At 44.5% G+C, this 22,603-nt stretch overlaps 1 protein-coding gene across 3 annotated transcripts; it reads left to right on the forward strand.

Moving 5' to 3' along the window:
• The first annotated feature begins 242 nt into the window (after positions 1-242).
• On the forward strand, positions 243-7,521 carry Dusp26 (dual specificity phosphatase 26). 3 transcript variants are annotated; one of them, XM_042701867.1, is made up of 5 exons: positions 243-306; positions 1,977-2,018; positions 2,209-2,493; positions 4,321-4,535; positions 6,709-7,521. In XM_042701867.1, exons 3-5 carry the CDS (start codon positions 2,273-2,275, stop codon positions 6,906-6,908), a joined length of 636 nt encoding a protein of 211 aa, XP_042557801.1. In that variant the 5' UTR covers positions 243-306; positions 1,977-2,018; positions 2,209-2,272; the 3' UTR covers positions 6,909-7,521. The 3 variants fall into 3 exon arrangements, with proteins under 3 accessions (XP_042557801.1, XP_042557817.1, XP_042557809.1); XM_042701883.1 differs by lacking the exon at positions 1,977-2,018 and having other exon boundaries at positions 246-306; XM_042701875.1 differs by lacking the exon at positions 243-306 and having other exon boundaries at positions 1,954-2,018.
• Positions 7,522-22,603: the final 15,082 nt, after the last annotated feature.

Here is a 22,603-nt window from a genome sequence, read left to right on the forward strand (position 1 = left end):
TGCGCCCACGCTGCGTGGCAGCTCCCACCACCCAGTGTGAGACGGCGTCCCTGTAAGTCAGCGACGCACGCCGCGCTGTGAACCCTGCTTCCATGCCTGTGTCAGGGCTTAAAAATAGATGCTAATCCGTCAGAGGGCTCCGGTGGCGAAGGCGGCGGCGCCAGCAGCAGCAGCAGCAGCAACCCCGGGTGGTGGTGGTGGTGGTGGAGGTGGTGGCGACGTTGCGGGAGAGTCATGGCCGTGGGGTGGCCTGCGCCTGCCATCCTCCGCGGGAACTAAACGCAGCGCACCGAGGCGCGCAAACAGGTTAGAGGGGCCCGCGAGCCTTCCCTGCGGCCTCGCCTGGGCTGGGGAGGGGCGCGCGATCGATTGATCGGGGTTAGGGGTGGACAGATGGACATCGTAGTCCCCCGCAGCAGCGGAACAGGGCGCCCACCGCAGCGGGCTCCCTCCGCAGCGCCGGGCTGTCTGGATAGGCAAAGCGCTTGGGCGACAGCAGCCATGAACCTGTTAGGAGCGAGACGGCGGCGGGGAAGGGAGCCAGAGGAGATTGGACGATGCCAGGGGTGTGTATTCCCAGGACAGAGAGAGGGCCCCTCCACCGCCATCCCCAGCAGAGACAGAGGTTCATCTGGGCTCCTTCCCGCCTCCCCCCGCGTTCCACCAGCGTGGAGATCGCAGAATGCTTGAGGAGGAAAGGTTGCTTAAGAAAAAAAAAAAAAGGGAGGAGGGGATGGGGTCTCCAGACTTGGAGGAAAGAGATAGTGAGAGGTGGGAGCGGGGGCTAACGGTGGAAAGGAGTGGTGGTGGAGGTCATAGAGCTGTATTTCTGTGTTTATTATATCCCAGACATATAAAATAATAGCAATAATAATAATAATATATCCCCAAACACCTGAATATGGAATCTTCTGTCACTTAGTTGTGATTCCCCCAAACCCCTACTTCTGAGGTCCTGTGCGTGCTGGTGCTTGGTCTCTCCTGGCCTGGAGGAAAGAAGACCCGGGCCTGGCTGACAGTATAGCATGGGGACCCTGTGGTCATAGACAAAGATGGCCTCTCACTGGTGGACATTGGATGTGCTGGCTGCAGAAGGCAGGGAGGGGAGTGGGAGGGTGCTGCTGCTGAGCCCATCCTCTCCAACACGCAGCGCCCCGGGCGTATAGGGAAGAGGGCTGTGGGTTTGCCATCTTGTGCAAGGCTCACACACACTTCAGGGGCTGACCTGTGGCGACGGCTTAGCACAGCAGAGCTCCACTTGGAGAAGGACTGGTGGTCCCCACGTACCGTGCAGGGCCAGGGGATTCCCAACAGCTGGCAATCCTGACCTCTAAGCCCTGGTCCTGCAGGACCCCTCACTTCCCTTTCCTTCTCCCTCTCCAGGCCTCTGACTTCTGCTCCTCCCAGGTCCCACTCAGCTTCAGTCACTCTCAAACTCACAACCACATATCAGAGATGAGGCTCCATGAAAGCAGAGTTCTTTCTACCTGTTGTACACATCGATGGGTGCTCATAGCTTCCACTAACTCCCCGACTTTCTTTTCCCCATCCACCCCCAAACCCTTATACCCACTTCCCACGCTGGTTTATCTTGAGGCTTTTAGGACAGGAATGGGTTAAGGTAATTCACTGCTCTGGCACCTAGTTAGAAGGACTGGCATGTGTCAGGGCCCCAGCTGCCATTGTCTTTTGATAATTCCTTCTGGATGGGTCCAAAGCCCCTCCCACCCAGCACCAGCTCCCTAAACTCTTCATCTGTAGCCCCTCCTGGGTAGATGAGACCCAGATTCTGACTGGCAAAAGCCCAGCCCTGTGTACAGGCACCCAAATGTCCAGTGTGTGTGTGTGTGTGTGTGTGTGTGTGTGTGTGTGTGTTGGCAGTACGGGTGGGGCAGTGGAGCAGAAACTCAGCAGCTGGGCAGCTCCCTCTTTCTGTAAACAAGGACATGTGACCCTTCCACCTCCTTGCCTGGCAGAGCCAAAGAGCTCAGAAGAAGGAGCTGCCACAGCTGAAGAAGGTAATTCTAGAAGCCCCCACCCCAGAGCGGGGGTTGGGGGGGAGGTAGGGGGCAGAGTTGGGGGGGATCAACCCCACCTAGTCTTACCTCTCCTGAGGATCTTCTCCCCAGGGCCAGGCCCAGCTGGCAAAATGGGAAACACCTGCTCTGGGAGTCATTCAAGTGTGTCTCACACCCCCTCTCCTTCCAGCAACAGCTACCTGGTGATCAACCCCATCCTCACCACCGCACCCAGACAGCAACTAGCCTCTAAGATGTGTCCTGGTAACTGGCTCTGGGCTTCCATGACTTTTATGGCCCGCTTCTCCCGGAGTAGCTCCAGGTCTCCTGTTCGTACCAGAGGGAGCCTGGAGGAGATGCCCACCGTTCAACATCCCTTCCTCAACGTCTTCGAGTTGGAGAGGCTCCTCTATACCGGCAAGACTGCCTGTAACCATGCTGACGAGGTCTGGCCAGGCCTTTACCTTGGAGACCAGTACGTACCAGGGAGATGGAGGCTTGGCCAAGGACATGTAGGGGGGAAGGGAGGGAGAGAGACAAAGACAGAGACAGACAGACAGACAGAGGCTGACTTGCACTGTTTGTTTCAGCTTAAGGACTGAAGAGAGAGACCCTTAGGCAGAGAATAGAGGCTAGAGGACTTGAACGAGTTTAGGCAGGATTATTGAATTATACAACTCTGGTCAGGAAAATTTCTGTCCATTTGCTATTCTTTTAGCAAATGTCTGGTATTGAATGCCAGTGCTACGTACCAGGCCAATTGCTCTCACAGCTCTGGAAAAGGTGGTCTCTGGGACAGGAGTGGCAGGTGGGAAGCTGGAGGGGTTTCAAGCTGGGTCCTCTAGAGACCAGGTAAATCCCAGTGTGCAGAGCAGCTACAAGGTGGGCCTTTGAGAAATGGGCAGCATAGGAGGACAGGCCTCTGCTTGTCCTGCTCATGGCTTTCATGTAGGTAGATAGTTCCGTGTGGATTTTCATTCTTAACCTTCCTAACGGCCTCACAAGCAAGGTAGGAGGTCTTCTACCTCACACTTCCCAGGTTACACCCGAGGAAACTGACATTCAGGGAAGTTGTGACTGGCCCAAGTTCCTATGTGTCATAGATAGCAGAGTCAGGACCTGGAGGGTCAAGTTCAATATTCATCTCACTTAAGGAGTTTGTACTGCATGGACGATTTGTGCTGATAGCTGACTCTTGGACCTACCCAAAAGCTGAGAGGGTATGGTCTAGATCAACATTTGAAGGTGACATTGTAAAATAGGGTAAATATGAGCCATTAAATAACTAGCCAAACCAAGGAGGATTCCAGGTGTCAATGAGATTATAAAGTAACGGGGAGTTAGGTGTGGAAACAAATGTCAGAACCATATAACCTCAAGATTTGCAGGAAGCCAGGTAGGGGGATCATGCCTGTAATCCCAGTAACATGGGAGGCTAAAATAGGAAGTTCTACAATTCCAGGCCAGCTTAGGCTACCTAAAAAGACTCTTCTGAAATAAACAGCAACAATCCAAAGATGAAGAATATTAGCAGGGATACTACAAAAATTCATTTGTAATTATTTTTTGGTGCTGGGGACTGAACCCGGGGCATTGCACATCCTAAGTACACACTGCACTTTAAACTGCACCACTGACCCTACCAGAGAACTTAAAGATGCAGGTGTGGTACTCATATACTCAGCCACACCCAGGCCTGCACTATGATCCCTTCCCTCTGCTTTAACACCTGATGACAGAAAAATCACTGTCCCAAGGCATGTCATCTCTCCTCCAGCAGATCCACTGTTAGTATAAACTTAGTTGTATCAAACAGGAATCTGGTTCCTTGCAACTTCCATCCTTTGGTCCCCCTGCGGTTGAAAGCCATGCAGATTGAATTTTGCTTTCTCTAGGCACAGGAGATATTGTTTGATGACTATTGTCACCCCATCCCATTTTTGTATTTTGGTGCCAGTCCTGGGGCTTTAACTTAGCTCTTTACCTCTTGACCCCTAGCTCTACTTCCAGTGTTGTGGTAGTTACATGCAGATGAGAGTCTCACAGACTTTCCTGCTTTGGCTGGCTTTGAACCACCATCCGCAGATCTCAGCTTTCTGAGTAGCTAGGATTACAGGCGTGAGCCACCTGTATTGGACGTAAGTCCTAATACTGCTCATAGGGTGAGAGACCCTACCCTCCTTTCTCTCTTCTGGGGAATCAAAAGTCAATACAGTAGGAAATGGAAGCCAATGATGGAAACTAAGCCAAAAACTTGCCTGACCCCTGTTCTTTCCCCCCTCCCCTGACCTCTGCCCAACAGGGACATGGCCAACAACCGCCGTGAGCTTCGTCGCCTGGGAATCACCCACGTTCTCAATGCCTCCCACAACAGGTGGCGAGGCACACCGGAGGCCTATGAGGGGCTGGGCATCCGCTACCTGGGGGTGGAGGCACACGACTCGCCAGCCTTTGATATGAGCATCCACTTCCAGACAGCCGCTGACTTCATCCACCGAGCCCTGAGCCAGCCAGGAGGTAAGGAGGGAAAGCAGGAAGGGGAGAAGAGCTGAGGGGACCTGGAGTTCCGGAGAAGCCCCAGGTTCAAGCATGGGGAGAGATGTCAGCAAGAGGACCAAAATATGCCCGATAGAATGTTAAGGGAAGTACATGGTTCTTGTGACCATTGTTTATCAAGGCAATACAAGGAAAAGACAAGGAGGAACCAAGCAGTGGTGGCTCACACCTGTAATCCTAGCTACTTAGGAGGCTGAGATCTGAGGATCGTAGTTTAAAGCCAGCCTGGGCAGAAAAGTCTGTGAGACTCTTATCTCTAACCACCCAAAAGGTGGAAGTGAAAGTGATTCAAATGGTAGAGCTCCTCCAGCCTTAAGCAAAAAAGCCAAGCAAGAATGTGAAGCCCTGAGTTCAGGCCCAGTACCAGCACTCAAAAAAAAAAAAAAAAAAAAAAAAATATATATATATATATATATATATATATATATGTATTCTGCCTCTGTACAGTGTAACAGTTGGTAGCATAGCATTTGCTTTGTATTAATTATACATCATCTAGAAATGATTTAAAGTATATGGGAAGATGTACGCATGTTATATGTTCATATTGTACCTTTTTATATACAGGGAGGGACTTGAGGTATCCACTAATTTTTGCTATCTGCTGGGGATCCTAGAACCAATCTTCCCAAATACCAAGGAACGATTGTTTATGTAAATAATAAATGAACCATGTTCCAGTGACTTATGCCTATAATCCTAGCTACTCAGGAAGCTGAAATCCAGAGGATCACAGTTCAAAGCCAGCCCCTGCAAAAATGTCCTGTAAGACTCTACCTCCAAAGTAGGCAGCAAAAAGCTGGAGGTGTGGTTCAAGTGGTAGTGTCAGTTGAACAGGCAAACTCAAGGCCCAAGGTCAAACCCAAATACCAGCAAATATACATATTATATATACATATAACATATTAAAGTTTCTATGTATTATACATACATTAAATATATATACTAAATGTATGTATGATGTAAAATAAAGCATATATTATGTTTTTATTCTTATCCACTGTATGTATATAATGGTTTTATGGATATATAAAATGGTTGAGAGACACTGCAGGATAGGAGTGTGGGAGGGGCAGCAATGGTAGCTTACCTACTTGGGAGTCTGAAGTTGACGGATTTACTGAACACAGGAGTCTTGAGTCAGACTTGGCAACATAGAAAAACCTATTCTCAAAACACAAAGAACACCACATTCGTTGGTTATACATGTTTGGAATGTTTTTTTAAAAAGATAAAAAAAGGGATAGGACAGGCTGGAAATGTAGCTTAGTGGTAGATTGCTTGCCTAGCATGAATGAAGCCCTGAGTTCAATTCCTTAGTACCACATACACAGAAAAAGCCAGAAATGGTGCTGTGGCTCAAGTGGTAGGGTACTAACCGTGAGCAAAAGAAGCTCAGGGATAGTGCTCAGGCCCTGAGTTCAAGCCTCAGGACTGGCAAAAAAAAAAAAAAAAAGTACGGGAAAGACTGAAGATAGGCCAGGTTCAACTCAAAAGTGTTTCCTATTGACAGACTCAGAAACTATCAACTGAAACTTTAGGCCAAGCCTGGTCTTGCATCACGGTGGGTCTCTATGGACACTGAGCTGTGTGTCTCCTCTACCCTGTTCTCAGAGGCCTCATCCCTTTACAGGGCTCTGCATTCCTGTCTTGCTGTTGTTAGTATTGTTGCTGTGAAATTAATCCAAGGCCTTGCCCATACCTAGGCTCTACCACAGTCCAGTCTCTGCAGATATGAAGAAATATAATTCATTTGCAGCCATTCCTGTCTTCATGCACCTCTGCTTACCTGACTTTCTTTTCTTTCCTTTCCTTTTCTTTTCCTTTCTTTTTTTCCTATCCTGGGGCCTTAAACTCAGGGTCTGGATGCTGTCCCTGAGCCTCTTTGTGCTCAAGGCTAGTACTCTACCAACTTGAGCTACACTGCCACTTCCAGCTTTTCTGAGTAGTTTATTGGAGGTGAGAGTTTCACAGGGACGTTCCTGCCCAATCTGGCTTGGAATTGGGATCTTCACATCTCAGCCTCCTGAGCCGCTAGGATGACAGGTGCCAAGCGGCTTGCTGTCTTTCTATTCACCTGTCCAGGTCTCCCTCCCCATCACCCCATCTCAGCTATCTCTTTGTCTCCCCACAGGGAAGATTCTGGTGCACTGCGCTGTGGGTGTGAGCCGGTCGGCCACCCTGGTGCTGGCCTACCTCATGCTGTACCACCACTTCACCCTGGTGGAGGCCATCAAGAAAGTAAAAGACCACCGAGGCATCATCCCCAACCGGGGCTTCCTGAGGCAGCTCCTGGCCCTGGACCGCAGGCTGCGGCAGGGTCTGGAGGCATGAAGGGAGAGGAAGGGAGGTCAGGCCAGGCCTGTGGGTGGGAGAGAGGAGAAGAGAGGAGGCCCAGGTGGGCAGATAGCAGAGAGTCACATAACCTGTACTTCCCTGGTGGCTGGAGAATGGAGGGCCCCAGCCATTGTCACTTCTTGTGGGAGCATTGTGGTGACTGGGCACTCCATGGGGGTACTGACCAGGAGAGGAGGAAGCAGCTAGATTATTGGTGAAAGATGGTCCTGGGATTGGGGCACTGCTGAATTCCAGCTAAAATATGCCAAGTGACTTTTAGTCCCTTCCTTTCTTTGTGTTCACGTGTTCCCTTCTCTCGCTTAATAAAACAGAAGGGTCATCTCTGTCCTGTGCCCGGGCAGGGAGTCAGGGATGGGCAAGCACCAAGGTAGGTGTGTGTAGTTGTATGGAGAGCATAGCTTAAAGACAGATGGAGACATGATTCTGGGAAAAGCCTCAATGCCAGAGAGTCTTGTTACTCCAAGTACAGGAAGAAGAGCTAAGGGACAGTTGTCCTGATACCCACTGGCACTTATCTGCTCGTGGCCAAAAGAATGAGTGAGGTGTTTGACAGTGGGGTGGGTTGAGATGGGAGTTGTTAGACGGTCATTTGTTTATTGGGTGCAGGTGTCTGGAGAGAAAATAAAGATTGTGGAAAAGAAAACAGTTTCTTGATGTCATTGGCAGTTTAAGAGACTTCTGTACCTATCTTCTGGGAATCCCAGCCATATATGGTGTAACTCTGGTTTGTGAACCCCTCATTTCCATAATAAATTCCTTCCCCAATTTTTAAGGAGCCCTATGAAATCTTGAGCTGTTATTTCCAACTAGTCCACAATGAGGCAGCAGAGGACCAATAAAAAAAAATAAAAACTCGTCTGCAGCCACTGCATAGAATAGATCCTTCACTTCCCCAGCTAACAATAGATCTTTGGCCCCAAGTCCTCATTCTGAAGAGAAAGCAGACTATTAATTCTTAAATTCACTCAGCCCCAAATCTCTTATATTTAGGTGGGTTTTTTCCCCTGGTGACAGTGTATTTAATGTTCAGGAACAAGATAATGCAATTGGGTAATCCTCATAGTTTACTCAGAGGAATGTAACTCCATCTCCTTAGTAAACTTACACAAAAACTGGACCTAATGACTGTTAGTTATTATCCCAACTGCCTAACTGCCACACATCCCTCCTTTAAAAGAGAATTCGGGGTGGGGGAGGGAGGAGATGGGCAGGGATGGTAAGGAGAAACAAAGGAGGAGGCAACAATGCTTGATAAGAAATGTACTCATTACCTTGCTCATGTAATTGTAACCCCTCTGTACAGTATTTTCACAATAAAAAAATAAAGGAGAATTCCCTAAGACTAGTAAAAATAAATAATAAATAAATAAAAGAGAATTCCCATCCATATGGGAAAGAGGTAGAATGGAAGTGAAAAGTAAGAGGAAATTTGTTTAGGTATAAATGATTTATCTAGAGTATGAACCACCCCAAAGGATAGAATTCCAATCTAGGAAGGCACCTTCACAAATCATCCATTTCCACTCTCCAGTGAAGCACTAACGCATGACATCACTATGCATTTAACTGAACAACTCTAATGACAGATAGGGAACTACCACCTTAGTCCCATGCCACTTTGCCATCTCTGCCTTACACCTGTATAATGCACTCATTTTGCAGTTGTGGTGCAACACATCTGAATAGTCTGAGCTCCTAGGTGCCTGACCTGCCCAAAGCTCACACCCATTACAGCTGTGCAAATCACCAATCTACTTATTGCCAATCTATTTACTGGCAGTAGTTATTTCTATATGATACTATCATCTAATTAGATGAAGGGTTTATATTGTAATATATGAAAGACCCAGGTTCAATCTCCAGGAGATAGAGAGGGAGAGAGAGAAAAAAAAACAGTTGATATTTGATAAGCATTCATTCATTTGCTCTGTCCTCCTCCTGGTTGGAAGCCAAGTCTCCTGGTTCTCTTCTGCCCTACTTTCAGCCTAACAGCTCTGTTTGTTCCAAACAGTCTATATTTGTCATATTTCTGGTTTTCTCACTAGCCCTGCCAAGCCTGGCATCTCTTCCTACTTATGGTACCTAGAACTCCAGATCTCTCAGAATTTGCAAGTCTCCATGCTCCTGGCTAGATTTGTAAGACAGAAAGCCAGAAGTCTTATTGACTATGGACAATAAGGTAATCACTGTTGAAGGATGAATTTACTGGAGACAGACTGAAGCCTTGAATTTCAGTGTTGATTCTAATTTTTTTTTTTAAAAAAAAAAAAAGGTCTATCCCTTATCAGAACCTTGAGCCATAGGACTTTAAGGATAATTAAAAAGAATTCAAGGGGCTAGGAATGTAGCTTGGTGGTAGAGTGTTTGCCTAGCATGCATGAAGCCCTGGGCTCAATTCCTCAGTACCACATAAACAGAAAAACCTGGAAGTGGCTTAAGTGGTAGGGTGCTAGCCTTGAGCAAAAGAAGCTCAGGGACAGTGCCCAAGCCCTGAGTTAGAGCCCCACAACTGGCCCCAAAAAAATTTAAAAAATTCAAGGGCTGAGGCTGTAGTTCAGTGGTAGAGCACTTGCCTAGCATGAGGCCCTGAAAAGAATAATAAGTCAAAAGTAACTCAAGCTCTTAGGAGAACTCACTGTAACCACCATTATACCAGCACAGCATGTGGTATATTTGTCATCCCTTTCTTTGTCTTTGTGTAAGACATGTACTACTGCTATGATAAGTTAATAATCACACTGCAATTTGCTCAGTTGGAATGTGTCCTAGACTCTATTCATGATAAATAACTTGAGAATGTAATTCTAACTTCAAGTAGAGAAATATAGCTACTAAAATATATTTGATCCAAGAACAGACTTAAGATTATCTTCTCAGAGCAGTTTATAATTTATATATTGCATTATTCGTGTGTGTGTGTGTGTGTGTGTGTGTGTGTGTGTGTGTGTGTGCATGTGTGCCTGAGTGCTGTTCCTAAGCTTTAGTACTCAAGGAGAGTGCTCTACCACTTTGAGCCACAGTTTCACTTTTTGCTTCTGGGGGTTATTTAGAGATGAGTCTCTTGGTAGCTGGGCACTGATGGCTCATACTTGTAATCCTAGCTACTCAGGAGGCTAAGATCTGAGGATCATGGTTTGAAACCAGCCCAAGGAGGAAAGTCAATGACACTCTTATCTCCAATAAACTACTCAGAAAAAGTTGGAAGTGGCACTGTGGCTTGAGTGGTAGAATGCTAGCCTGAGCACAAAGGGGCTCAGGGACAGGGTCCATGCCCAGAGTTCAAGCCCCAGGAGCAGCAAAAACAAAATAAAACAGAGAGTCTCATGGCTTTTCCTGCCCAGGCTGGCTTTGAACCTCAGTCTTTGAATCTTAGCATCCTGGGTAGCTGGGATTACAGATGTAAGCCACCGGTGCCCAGCTATGTCTTATTATTTAGTAACATCATTTCATTGTTCTATCTAGGCATTTTCTCTTTATGGATATTCATTTAATTCTCAGAAGCCCCATAAGAAGTAGATGTGTGCACCATTGCTTAGGAACAGAGAGCTGGAGATCAACTAATTTTCTCAAGGACATTGAAATAGTAAGCTGGAATTTAAACCTGGCCCGTCTAAGTTTAACCTCATTCTACATTTTCCCTCCAACTCCATTTCCAGTTGTATGTATAGGAGTGGGTGTCTGGATTTAACCCAGACCTCAAGATTGGCAGCTCTACTTTCACTAGCTTTGCTTGTTTACATTCAGAGATATCTGTTGATTTGGAGATTTACCTCTTTCCTACAAACTGCCAGCCTTCTAAAAGGACCTATTTAGCTCAAGGGGAGAAGACAGGGTCTGTAGCTGGGTCATCACACAGATAGACCCAGAATCACTCTCCAGGAAGGCTTCGCATGACACTTGGCACAAGTGAGCCTTTCTACTTTCTAGTTACCAAAACTGAGATTCAAGATCTGGCATCTATTTCAGTCATGGGTCATTGGCCATTTACATCCAAGCAAAGGATCTGAAAATCAGCCTGAAGAAAGGTGGTTATGTCAGCTGCTGATTTTTGCCTCCAGCTGGTGGAACCTCCACCTTCTCTCTCCTTTCTGTCCCTATGCTCCTTCCTGGGTCCCTCCAGCCTCCTCCACCTCTGCAGCATTGGCTTAAGCCCTGGAGGCAGGCAGGCAAGCCTTAGATACTTTGCTGTCTCCAGGGAGGTAGAGGGACCTGTGTATCTGGTCCTTCACCTCTGAAACCAGTCCCAGCTGGGAAATGCCAGAGGGAGCATCACTAAGAGAAAACGACTGCTTTAAGCCCTAGAGTAGTAGATGAAGTTAGAACAAAACGGGCCAGAATTGCACTGGGTCTAGAAAACTACATTGCTGCTCCTGAGAGGCTTTAAACAGATGTTTTAAAGAAAAGGAAATTTAGGACAGGAAGTATATAACTCAGTGATAAGAGTGCTGGCCTAGCATATATCAGGCCCAGGGTTCCAGCAGCAGTAGACTTATGGAAAAAAAAAAAAAAAAGGAAAATAGAATACTGGAAGAATAGACCACATTACAAAGCCTGTTTGTCATAGATTTCTGTAGGGGAAAGATCAGAAGATCCAACTTTTTTTTAAAGACCAATAATTTTAAAGAAGGTCCTATTATATTGCTAATCCCTGAATCGGAATTATGCCACTTTAGCTGGTATATAATTGACTTTCTGTTGCTACAGAAAATCCCTGAAGCCAAATATTTTATAAAGAAAAGAAGACTCAGCTGGGTGCCAGTGGATCACACCTGTAATCCTAGCTAGTTAGGAGTTTGAGATCTGAAGATCCCAGTTCCAAGCCAGCCCTGGCAGGAAAGTCCTGTGGGACTCTTATCTCCAATTAACCAACACAAAACTGGAGCTCTGGAGCTCAAGTAGTAAACCATTAGTCTTGAGCACCAAGAAGCTCAGGGACAGCACCCAGGCCCTAAATTCAAGCCCCAAGACTAGCAAAAAAGAAAAGAAAAGAAGTCTCTTTAGTTCAGGAGACACAACATCCAAGATCTGATGGATCCTGTGGTTTGACCTACAGCTGGGCCCCATTGGCTGTATCATATGATGGGGTATCATATCATGGTGGATGATGTCCTGGTGGAAGCACATGAGACAGCATGAGATCCCATGGTGAGACTGGAATCCCAGGCAGTGATTCAGGAGTCAAGCATGGTTGGGGTTTTTATTTGTTTACTTCTGTTTTTCTGTGCCTGCCCTGGGGCTTGAACAAGGGATTGGAGACACTACTCCTGAGCTTTGATGCTCAAGGCTAGCATTCCTCCACTTGAGCCACAGCTCCACTTTTGGTTCTTTGGTGGTTAATTGAAGATAAGAGTCTCATTGACTTCCCTGCCCAGGCTGACTTCAAACTCCAATCCTCAGCTCTCTGCCTTCTGAGTAACTAGGATTACAGGCATGAGCCAATGGCACCCAGCTTAGAGCTCCATCTCTTGGAGGTCTCCCCATCTCTCAATATCAGTAAGTGACAATAAACTTGGGACCCTACTTATAGAACCTTAGTGGCACTGTGGCTCAAGTGGTAGAGCGCTTGCCTTGATCTGAAGAGCTGAGGGACAATGCATAGGCCCAGAATTCAAACCCCATGACCAACTGGGGTGGGGGGAACCTAAACCTTTATTGGACAAACTATATCTAAACCATAGCATCTGGCCAAAGGAATTTTGCAGATGAGATTGAAATTGCAACCCTGAAATGGAAACTAACTGTGGGCACAATTGTATGAATCCTTAAACGTGTGTAAGAGATTTGCTGGGAGAAGGAAGAAGGGCTGTGCCCCCAGTGCTTGCTCTGTAGAAGAAAGAGACATAAACTAAGGAATTCCAGGACCACTAGACAATGGAAAACGCAAACAGGAATCCATCCCTGCTGACTTCTTTTTTTTTTTTTTTTTGTCGGCCATGGGGCTTGAACTCTGGGCCTGGGCACTGTCCCTCACTGTCTTCAGCTCAAGGCGAGCGCTCTACCACTTGAGCTACAGCGCCACTTCCAGTTTTCTGGTGGTTTATTGGAGATAGGAGTCTCATGGTCTCTCCTGCCCGGGCTGGCTTTGAACCGCGATCCTCAGATCTCAGCCTCCTGAGTAGCTAGGATTACAGGCGTGAGCCACCAGCGCCCGGCCCCTGCTGACTTCTTGGTATTAGCCCAGGAATATCTTTGTCAGACCCAACACTACTTTTGCTGTAAAATAACCAGTGTATAATGTAAATAAATACATATGAAAAGTCATTAAGTGTAATTTGCTACAACTACAATTGGCAACTATTGGAGGCTCTTTGACTCTCTATGAAGACCTTCCCCCACAGACAGCTATCCACGGATTAAAAATGTCCAAGATTAGCCAAGTTCTGGTGGCTCACACCTGTAGTCCTAGCTACTCAGGAGGCTGAGATCTGAGGATCATGGTTCTGAAAGTCAGAAGTGGCTCTGTGACTCAAGTGGTAGAGCACTAACCTTGAGCTCAAAAGACAATGCCCAGATCCTGATTTCAAGCCCCAGGACTGGCAAAAAAAAAAAAAAAAATGTAGATTTCTTTTTGGACTATGTCACCCCTTCTCTCGTTTTAATTTTCCAACTTTTTCCCTTTTTTTGCCAGTCTGGGGCTTGAACTCAGGGTCTAGGCGTTGTCCCTGAACTTTTGCTCAAGGCTAGCACTCTACCACTTGAGCCACTTCCAGCTTTTTCTGTTTATGTGGTACTGAAGAATCAAATCCAAGGCTTCATGTTAGCTAGGCAAGCACTCTACCACTAAACCACATTCCCTGCCCAAGAAATGTACTCTTCACCTGACTTACCTAACTGTAACTGTACATCACCTTTATAATAACAATTAAATTTTGTATTTAATATTTCAATGTGGAAACAAAAAAGGTGGAAAGTCTGACAGAGATGACAGCAAGATTAAAATTACCATGGCCATAGTATCAGCTGTCCAGGTGTTGTTGGTGGTGCTCATACTGTAAAGCAACAGTGTTTTCTACCACTAGATCAATTCTATGGTCTGAATTTTTTTTTGTTTGGGGGGGTGGGAAGGAGGGTGTCGATCATGGGGTTTGAACTCTGGCAATATCCCTCAGCTCTGCAGCTCAAGGCTAGCACTCTACCACTTGAACCACAACACCACTTCCAGTTTTCTGAATGATTTATTGAAGATAAGAGTCTCACAGACTTCCCTGCCCTGGCTAGCTTTGAACCACAATCCTCAGATCTCATCCTCCAGAGTAGCTAGAATTACAGGCATGAGCCACCAGCACCCAACTCATAGTCTTATTTTTAACTTTGTACATGAGTTCTCCAACACTTCTGAAGACATTGAATTATTCATTATCTTTTTTTTTAATAATCCTGGGGCTTGACCTCAGGGCCTAAGCACTGTCCCTGAGCTTCTCTGTGCTCAAGGCGAGCACTCTACCACTTGAGCCACAGCACCACTTCTGGCTTTTTCTGTTTATGTGGTACTAACTGAACCTAGAGCTTCATGCATGCTAGGCAAGCACTCTACAACTAAACCATGTTCCCAGACCCATTTAGTATCTTTTATATAATTTCTTTCTCTTGCTTACATAGAAAACTTGTCTGCTACTCAGGAGGCTGATATCTGAGGATTGCGGTTCAAAGACAGCCCCAGCAGGAAAGTCCATGAGACTCTGATCTCCAAATAACCACCAGAAAACTGGAAGTGGCGCTGTGGTTCAAGCGGTAGAGCACTTGCCTTTAGCTGAACAGCTCAGGGACAGCACCCAGGCCCAGAAGTTCAAGCCCCATGACCGACAAAGAAAAATAAAAGTGAAAACTTGACTGAAGCAGGGGCTGGTGGCTCATGCCAATAATCCCAGCTAATAAAGATGCTGAGATCTGAGGATCACAGTTCAAAGCCAGCCCTGGTAAGAAAGTTTGTGAGACTCTTATCTCCAATAAACCACCAGAAAACCAGAAAACCAGAAGTGGTACTGAGACTCAAGTGGTAGAGTGCTCACCTTGAGCTGAAGAGCACAGGGACAGCACCCAAGCCCAGTGTTCAAGCCCCAGGACAAAGAAAGAAAGAGAGAGAGGGGGGGGGGGAGAAGGAAGGAAGGAAGGAAAGAAAGAAAGAAAGAAAGAAAGAAAGAAAGAAAGAAAGAAAGAAAGAAAGAAAGAAAGAAAGAAAGAAAGAAAGCTTGTCTGAGACATGTTTCCTCTTAGCATTATCTGCACCTCCAGTCTTCAGGTCCACCCAGATCTGAGCTCCTCTCTGCCGTGCAATTCCTGCCATATAGCTGACAGCTCCCTCTCTCCACCCAGACCTATCTGTACATGGAACTCACCACTAGCCAAAGAGCTACCCACCTGGATAGGGGCAGACACCATATTGCTCCCTCTCCAGGGGGAGATATGGCCCCTCTAATAAACCTTATAATAACCTTTCTCCTTGGCCTACCTGTCTCCACATGGTCCCCTGGGATGGTGATGATGGATCCTAACATTTCCAATCTTTATTGTAATCAAAGATGTCTAGGGCTGGAAATATGGCTTAGTGGTAGAGTGCTTGCCTAGCATTCATGAAGTCCTGAGTTTGATTCTGCTGTACACATAAACAGAAAAATCCAGAAGTGGAGCTGTGGCTCTAGTGGTAATGTTATGCTTGAGCAAAATAAGCTCAGGGACAATGCCCAGGCTCTGACTTTGAGCCCCAGGACTGGTTAAAAAAATAAAATTAAAATTAATAAAATAAAGATGTCTAAAACTCAAAACAAAACAAAAAGAAAGGTTGGAAAGTGATTAAAGCCACATCAGAACCTGCCTGAGGAGAGTTGTCTCATTCAGAGGATTGAGTGTTTGCTCTCCTATTTACTTCTTCCTCTCTCGTTCTTATTTCTTTCCTTCTGTTCTTCTTTTTATCCTTCTTTCCTGCCTTCTTTCTTTCCTTCCTTTTCTTCAAATTTTTGGACCTGTTCCTTTCCTTAAGAAAATTCCTGTGTCTTACCAAAAAAAGAAGAGAACACATCCAAATAAACAAAATCAGAGATGAGAATGGAAACATCACCACAGAAACAACCATGATTCAGAACATTATAAGAGAATACTTTTCAAACCTTTAGGCTAACAAATTTGAGAATTTGGAAGAAATGGAAGAATTTCTAGCAAATATTGATATGTCCAAACTAAACCAAGAAGATTTAAACCAACTAAAAAGACCCATATCAAGCATCAAAATAGAAACAGTAATAAGAGACCTCTCATCCAAGAAAAGCCCAGGACCAGATAGATTCACAGCTAAATTCTACAAGGTCTTCAAAGCCGAATTCACACAAATACTCCTCCAACTCTTCAATGAGCCATAGGAATCAAAACAGCTTGGTATTGGCACAAGAACAGACCTGAGGACTAAAGGAATAGCACTGAAGACCCAGAAATGAACCCACAGACTTATAGCCACTTCCCTTATCTTCAATAAGGGAGCCAAAAAAATAGGATGGAAGAAAGACAGCTTCTTCAGTAAATGGTACTGGCAAAATTGGTTAAACATCTGCAGAAAACTAAAGCTAGATCTGTATATATCACCCTGCTCCAGAATCAACTCCAAATGGATCAAAGACCTCAAAGGAATAGCAGACACCACGAAAACATTACAGGAAGGAATAGGAGAAACCCTAGGGCTCCTTGGTACAGGCAGAAATTTTCTTACTAAAGACCCATATTCTTTCTATGAAGCAAGCATAACCCTCATCCCAAAACCAGTTAGCGACTCATCAAAGAAAGAAAACTACAAACCCATTTCTTTAACAAACAATGCAAAATTCAACAAAATTCTGACCAATCAACTTCAACAAATCATAAAAAAAAAACATATTTGGTTGGGAAGGTGGCTCAGTGATAGAGTTCTTGCCTTGCATGCATGAGGCCCTGGGTTCAATTCCTCAGCACCACATAAGCAGAAAAAGCTGGAAGTGGTGCTGTGGCTCGAGTGATAGAGCGCTAGCCTTGAGCTGAAGAGCTGAGGGACAGTGCCCAGGCCCAGAGCTCAGGCCCCACAACTGACAAAAAAAAAAAGAAAGGAAAAAAAAACATACTTTATGATCAAACAGTATTCATTTCAGGGATGCAAAGCTGGTTCAAGTCAATTAATATAATTCCTCACATCAACAAGAGCAAGGATAAGAACCACATGATCATCTCAACAGACACAGAAAAAGCATTTGACAAGTTTCAATACCTCTTATGATGAAAACTCTGGAGAAACTAGAAATCCATAGAATATTCTTCAATATAATAAAGGCTGTATATGACAAACCTACAGCTAGCATTATATTTAATGGTGAAAATTAAAGCCATTTACTCTAAATTCAGGAATGAGACAAAGATGTCCACTCTCTCCACTCTTCATCAATATAGTATTAGAATTTCTAGCTAGACCAATAAAGCAAGATGCAAACATAAAGGAGATACAAATAGGGAAAGATGAAGTAAAACTCTCCCTCTTTGCAGACGACATGATCTTGTATTTAAAGAATCCCATGGAGGGGCTGGGAAGGTGGCTCAGTGGGAGAGTGCTTACCTTGCATGCATGAGGCCCTGGGTTTGATTCCTCAGCACCAAATAAACAGAAAAAGCCGGAAGTGACACTGTAGCTCAAGTGGTAGATTGCTAGCCTTGAGCTGAAGAACTGAGGGACAGCGCCCAGGTCCAGAGTTCAAGCCCCACGACCAACAAACAACAACAAAAAATACTAATAATAAATAAATAAATAAAACCAGCATAAGGATTGTTTAAAAAAAAAAAAAAAACAACCCCATGGACTCTACTTCCAAGTACTGGAGCTGATCTGAAACTTTGGCAAAGTAGTAGGGTACAAAAATCAATGGCTTTTCTGTATGCCAATAATGAGAAGAGCCCAGCTGAAATCAGGAAAGCAACTCCTTTTGTAATACCCCCCCAAAAATAAAATATCTGGGAATTAACTTAACCAAAGACATGAAGAACCTCTGTGATGAAAACTTTAAAAACCTGAAAAGGGAAATTAAAGCAGAACTTAGGAAGTAGAAAAATCTCCCATGCTCCTGGATTGGGAGAATTAACATTATGAAAATGACAATACTGGGCTGGGAAGGTGGCTCAGTGGTAGAGTACTTGCCTTGCATGCTCGAGGCCCTGGGTTCGATTCCTCAGCATCACATAAGAAAAAAGCCGGAAGTGGCGCTGTGGCTCAAGTGGTAGAGTGCTAGCCTTGAGCTGAAGAGCTGAGGGACAGCACCCAGGCCCAGAGTTCAGGCCCCACAACCGGACCCTCCCCCCCAAAAAAGAAAGAAAAAGAAAAAAAAAAAGAAAATGACAATACTGCCAAAGGCTATCTACAAATTCAATGCAATATCCATCAATATCCCAACCTCATTCTTCAATGAAATATAAGAAGCAATCCAAAAATTCATGTGGAATAATAAAAGACCCCAAATAGCATAAACAATCCTTATCAGAAAGAACAGTGCTTGAGGAATATCAACACTAAACTTCAAACTCTATTACAAAGCCATAGGAATCAAAACAGCTTGATACTGGCACAAGAACAGACCTGAGGACTAAAGGAATAGCACTGAAGACCCAGAAATGAACCCACAGACTTATAGCCACTTCCTTTATCTTCAATAAAGGAGTCAAAAAATAGGATGGAAGAAAGACAGCTTCTTCAGTAAATGGTACTGGCAAAATTGTTTAAACATCTGCAGAAAACTAAAGCTAGATCTGTATATATCACCCTGTTCCAGAATCAACTCCAAATGGATCAAAGACCTCAAAGGAATAGCAGACACCACGAAAACATTACAGGAAGGAATAGGAGAAACCCTAGGGCTCCTTGACACAGGCAGAAATTTTCTTACTAAAGACCCAGAAACAAAACAAAATAAAGAAAGATTAGACAAATGGGATTGCACTAAACTGCAGAGCTTCTGCATGGCAAAGGACATAGTTAGCAAGATCAATAGAAAGCCCATGGATTGGGAGAAGATCTTCACTAACTACACAACAGACAAGAGCCTCATATCTAAAAATATACTTAGAACTCAAAAAATTAAATCCCCTAACAATAAATCCCCAAAGAAACAACTGCCCAATAAATAAGTGGGCTAAAGACTTAAAGAGAGACTTCTATGAAGAGGAAATAAGAATGGCCAATAGACACATGAGAAATGCTCAACTTTTCTGGCCATAAAAGAAATGCAAGTCAAAACAAAATTGAGATTCCACCTCACCCCAATTAGAATGGCTATAATCAAGAAATCTAATAACCCCCAGATGCTGGAGGGGATGTGGCCAAAAGAGAACCTTACTACACTGTTAGTGGGAGCATAAATTTGTTCAACCATTTTGGAAAGCAGTATGGAGGTTCCTCAAAAGACTCCACATAGAGCTCCTCTATGATCCAGCAATCCCACTTTTGGGCATTTACCCAAATGACCACAAAGAAAGGCCATACTAAAGCTACCAGCACAACTATGTTTATCACAGCATTTTTCACCATAGCTAAAATATTGAACCAATCCAGATGCCCCTCAGTAGATGAGTAGATCAAGAAAATGTGAGATATAGATATACATAGAATTCTATGCTTCCATCAGAAATAATGACACTGCTCCATTTTAAGGAAATGGAAAGACTTGGAAAAAATCATATTAAGTGAAGTAAGTCAGACCCAAAGAAACATAGATCCCATGGTTTCCCTTATTTGCAATAATTAGTGTACATCTAGGATAATCTTAGTAGATGAGCAGAATAGCTCAATAGCTATGTACATTTGACCATATAAGATGCTGCTAAGTAAAATAAACTCCAAGACATGGATACAAGAGGTTTTTCTTTGCTGTTGTATTTAATGTACTATGTGATTTTTCTGTTTCCTTTATATGCTCTTCCCTCTATGGTATATTCCCTGTTGTCACTGTATTTGATTCTGGTACCCCAGAATTGTATATACGTTTATTTGAATTAGGGAAGGGAAGAGCAACAACAGAATGGTGAGACAAAGGAGAAGGAGGGAGCCAATGCAACAGCGATATATACAAGACAATATGTTGGAGATGATCTGTACATCTTGTGGGGTGGAGTGGGCGTGGAGAAAGTAGGAGAAAATGAGGGAAGGGGTAACAAGTTTGACAAGAAATGTACTTATTACCTTACCTATGTAACTGTAACCTTCTGTACATCACTTTGGCAATAAAAAAAAAAGAAAATTCCCCTGTGGCCCCTGGGGTAAATCAACCACTGTGGCCTAATATATTCAAAAATTAAAAAAAAATCCTTATCCTAAGAAATCCTGACTGACCCACCTCCTATGATTATCTCCCAATCCCTATCTTCCTCAGTCATTTCCAGATTTTTTTGATTGTGGGCAGTGAGTGCTGGCTTTCTGGAAGGCCTAGGAGTTTTCTCCTCTTATTTGGCAGACACTGAAATTCCCATTAAGTATCTGAAGCCAGCCCTGAGTCTTTTAGGAAGGAATCTTGGAAACTAGACTCCAAAACTCCTGTCTTTGGGAAGCAGTGTTTATCAGCCCACAAAGCAGCAGACTAAAGAAAGGAAGACTTGGGCTGGGAAAGCAGCTTAGTAGCAGAGTGCTTGCCTAGCATGCATGAAGCCCTGGGTTCCATTCCTTAATACCACATAAACAGAGAAGCCGGAAGTAGCACTGTGGCTCAAGCGGTAAAATGCTAGCCTGGAGCACAGAGAAGCCCAAGCCTTGAATTCAAGCCCCAGGATTGACAAAAAAAAAAAAAAAAAAAAAAAGGAAGCCTTCACCGTGGCCTAAGTAACTTACCAGTGCATTGTTTGTGTTAAAGGACAGAGAGATAACATTAAGCCCAACTCCTCTGACTCCTGGAATTTAGTCACAAACTGCATTTAAGGCTGACAGAGCAAGTCTGCAGTCCCAGCCAGACAGAATCTGAGCTCCTGCTCTGAGTTGGGACCAACCATCAATATAAGCATGGGATAAGACATGGCCACAGGTCAAATACATAGTTGATTTGGGTCTGCACCAGTAGCTCATACCTTTAATCCTAGCTACTCAAGGCGCTGAGATCTAAGGATTACAGTTCAAAGCCTTACATGACTTCAAAGTCTTTGAGATTCTTATCTCCAATTAACTACTGAAGAGCCAGAAGTGGAGCTGTGGCTTAAGTGGTACAGGTACAATACCCATGCTCAAAGTTCAAGCTTCAGGAATGGCACATGTGCACGCATGCACACACACACCACAAAAAAAGAAAAGGTCCAAGAGATTGCAGCATTCACTAAGCCACACATTCATTCACAGTACTTTAGTCCTAGATTCAAGTAGAGAGTGGATCCTTATTTGAGTTGCAGAATGAAGGGTTGTCACAAGACAAGATTGATCACAGAACCACTAAGATGCAGCCAAGTGAGACTGGACAGTCAAGGTCAGGGCCAATTCCATTTTCCTCTGTCATTATCTGCCAGGTACTGAAAGTTCCAAGCTGACAAGCCAGATGATGTTGGGATCCAGCCCAGCTTGCTCACACACATGAATGATCACAACCTCAAAACTACCACCACTGGGGCTGGGAACGTATCTCAGTAGTAGAGTGTGGCCCTAGTGTTCAACCCTAGCACCACAGATAACAAAGAAACAAAAATCGAAACAACAAAAAGCTGGCAGCCAAGAGAATGTCTGTTTTAGTTATTTTTTTCTTCTTTTCTTTTCCTTTTTCTTTTGTTTCCCTCCCTCCCCCTCCCCCCTCCCTCTCCCCCCCCGCCCCTGCCCCCTCTTTCATTTGTGCTGGTCCTGAGGCTTGACCTCAGGGCCTTGGTGCTGTACCAGAACTTATTCATTTGGCTCAAGGAAGGTGTTCTACCACTTAAGGTAAAGCTTTCAGTTTTCACCTTTTCTGAGTAGTTTATTAGAGATAAGAGCCTCCTAGACTTTCCTTCCCAGGCTGGCTTGGACCTAGAATCCTCAGAGCTCAGCCTCCTGAGTAGCTAAGATTACAGGCATGATCCACAGGACCTGGCTTTTTTCTTTTTTTTAATTGGTTGCCGGTACTAAGGCTTGAACTCAGGGCTTAGCTTCTTTGGCTCAAGGCTAGCACTATTACTGGAGCCACAGCTCACTTGTTGCTTTTTGATGGTTAATTGGAGATAAGTCTAGGAACTTTCCTGTTGTGAACTGACTTCCAAAAGATCCTTAGATCTTCGCCTCCTGAGGATTACAGGCATGAGCCATGATGCCCAGCTTCTTTTAAAATTAGTTGTTTTGAAATGCTTTCCAAAATTTGGTAAAACTGTAAACATAATGCTTCCTTTTTCAACTGATAGCACACTGAGAAGATAATATAAGGCAACTAATACTGTATAACTGTAAAACTTCAGTTTTCACATGATAAGTGATAATTTAAATCTACATCAACAGATAAGGCCCATGAGACAGAAGTTTGGGCCATTGGATCAATTACAGTAACTTTTGGTTAAATTTAGCCATTCTTTGTTATATTCCTGGCACACCCAGGATTCGGGGGGAGGGGGAAGAGGGGAATCTTTAAATATACATTCGACGAAGGCAACATCTTCTCATCTATTTATATACAGTTATAAAGTATTATTTTGAAGAGAGAAATACAAAGAAACCAGCTCAGTGATTCCCATCTCTCATG

This window comes from Dipodomys spectabilis, unplaced genomic scaffold (genome assembly GCF_019054845.1).
Source record: "Dipodomys spectabilis isolate Male_0828 unplaced genomic scaffold, ASM1905484v1 ptg000009l, whole genome shotgun sequence".
NCBI lineage: Eukaryota > Metazoa > Chordata > Mammalia > Rodentia > Heteromyidae > Dipodomys > Dipodomys spectabilis.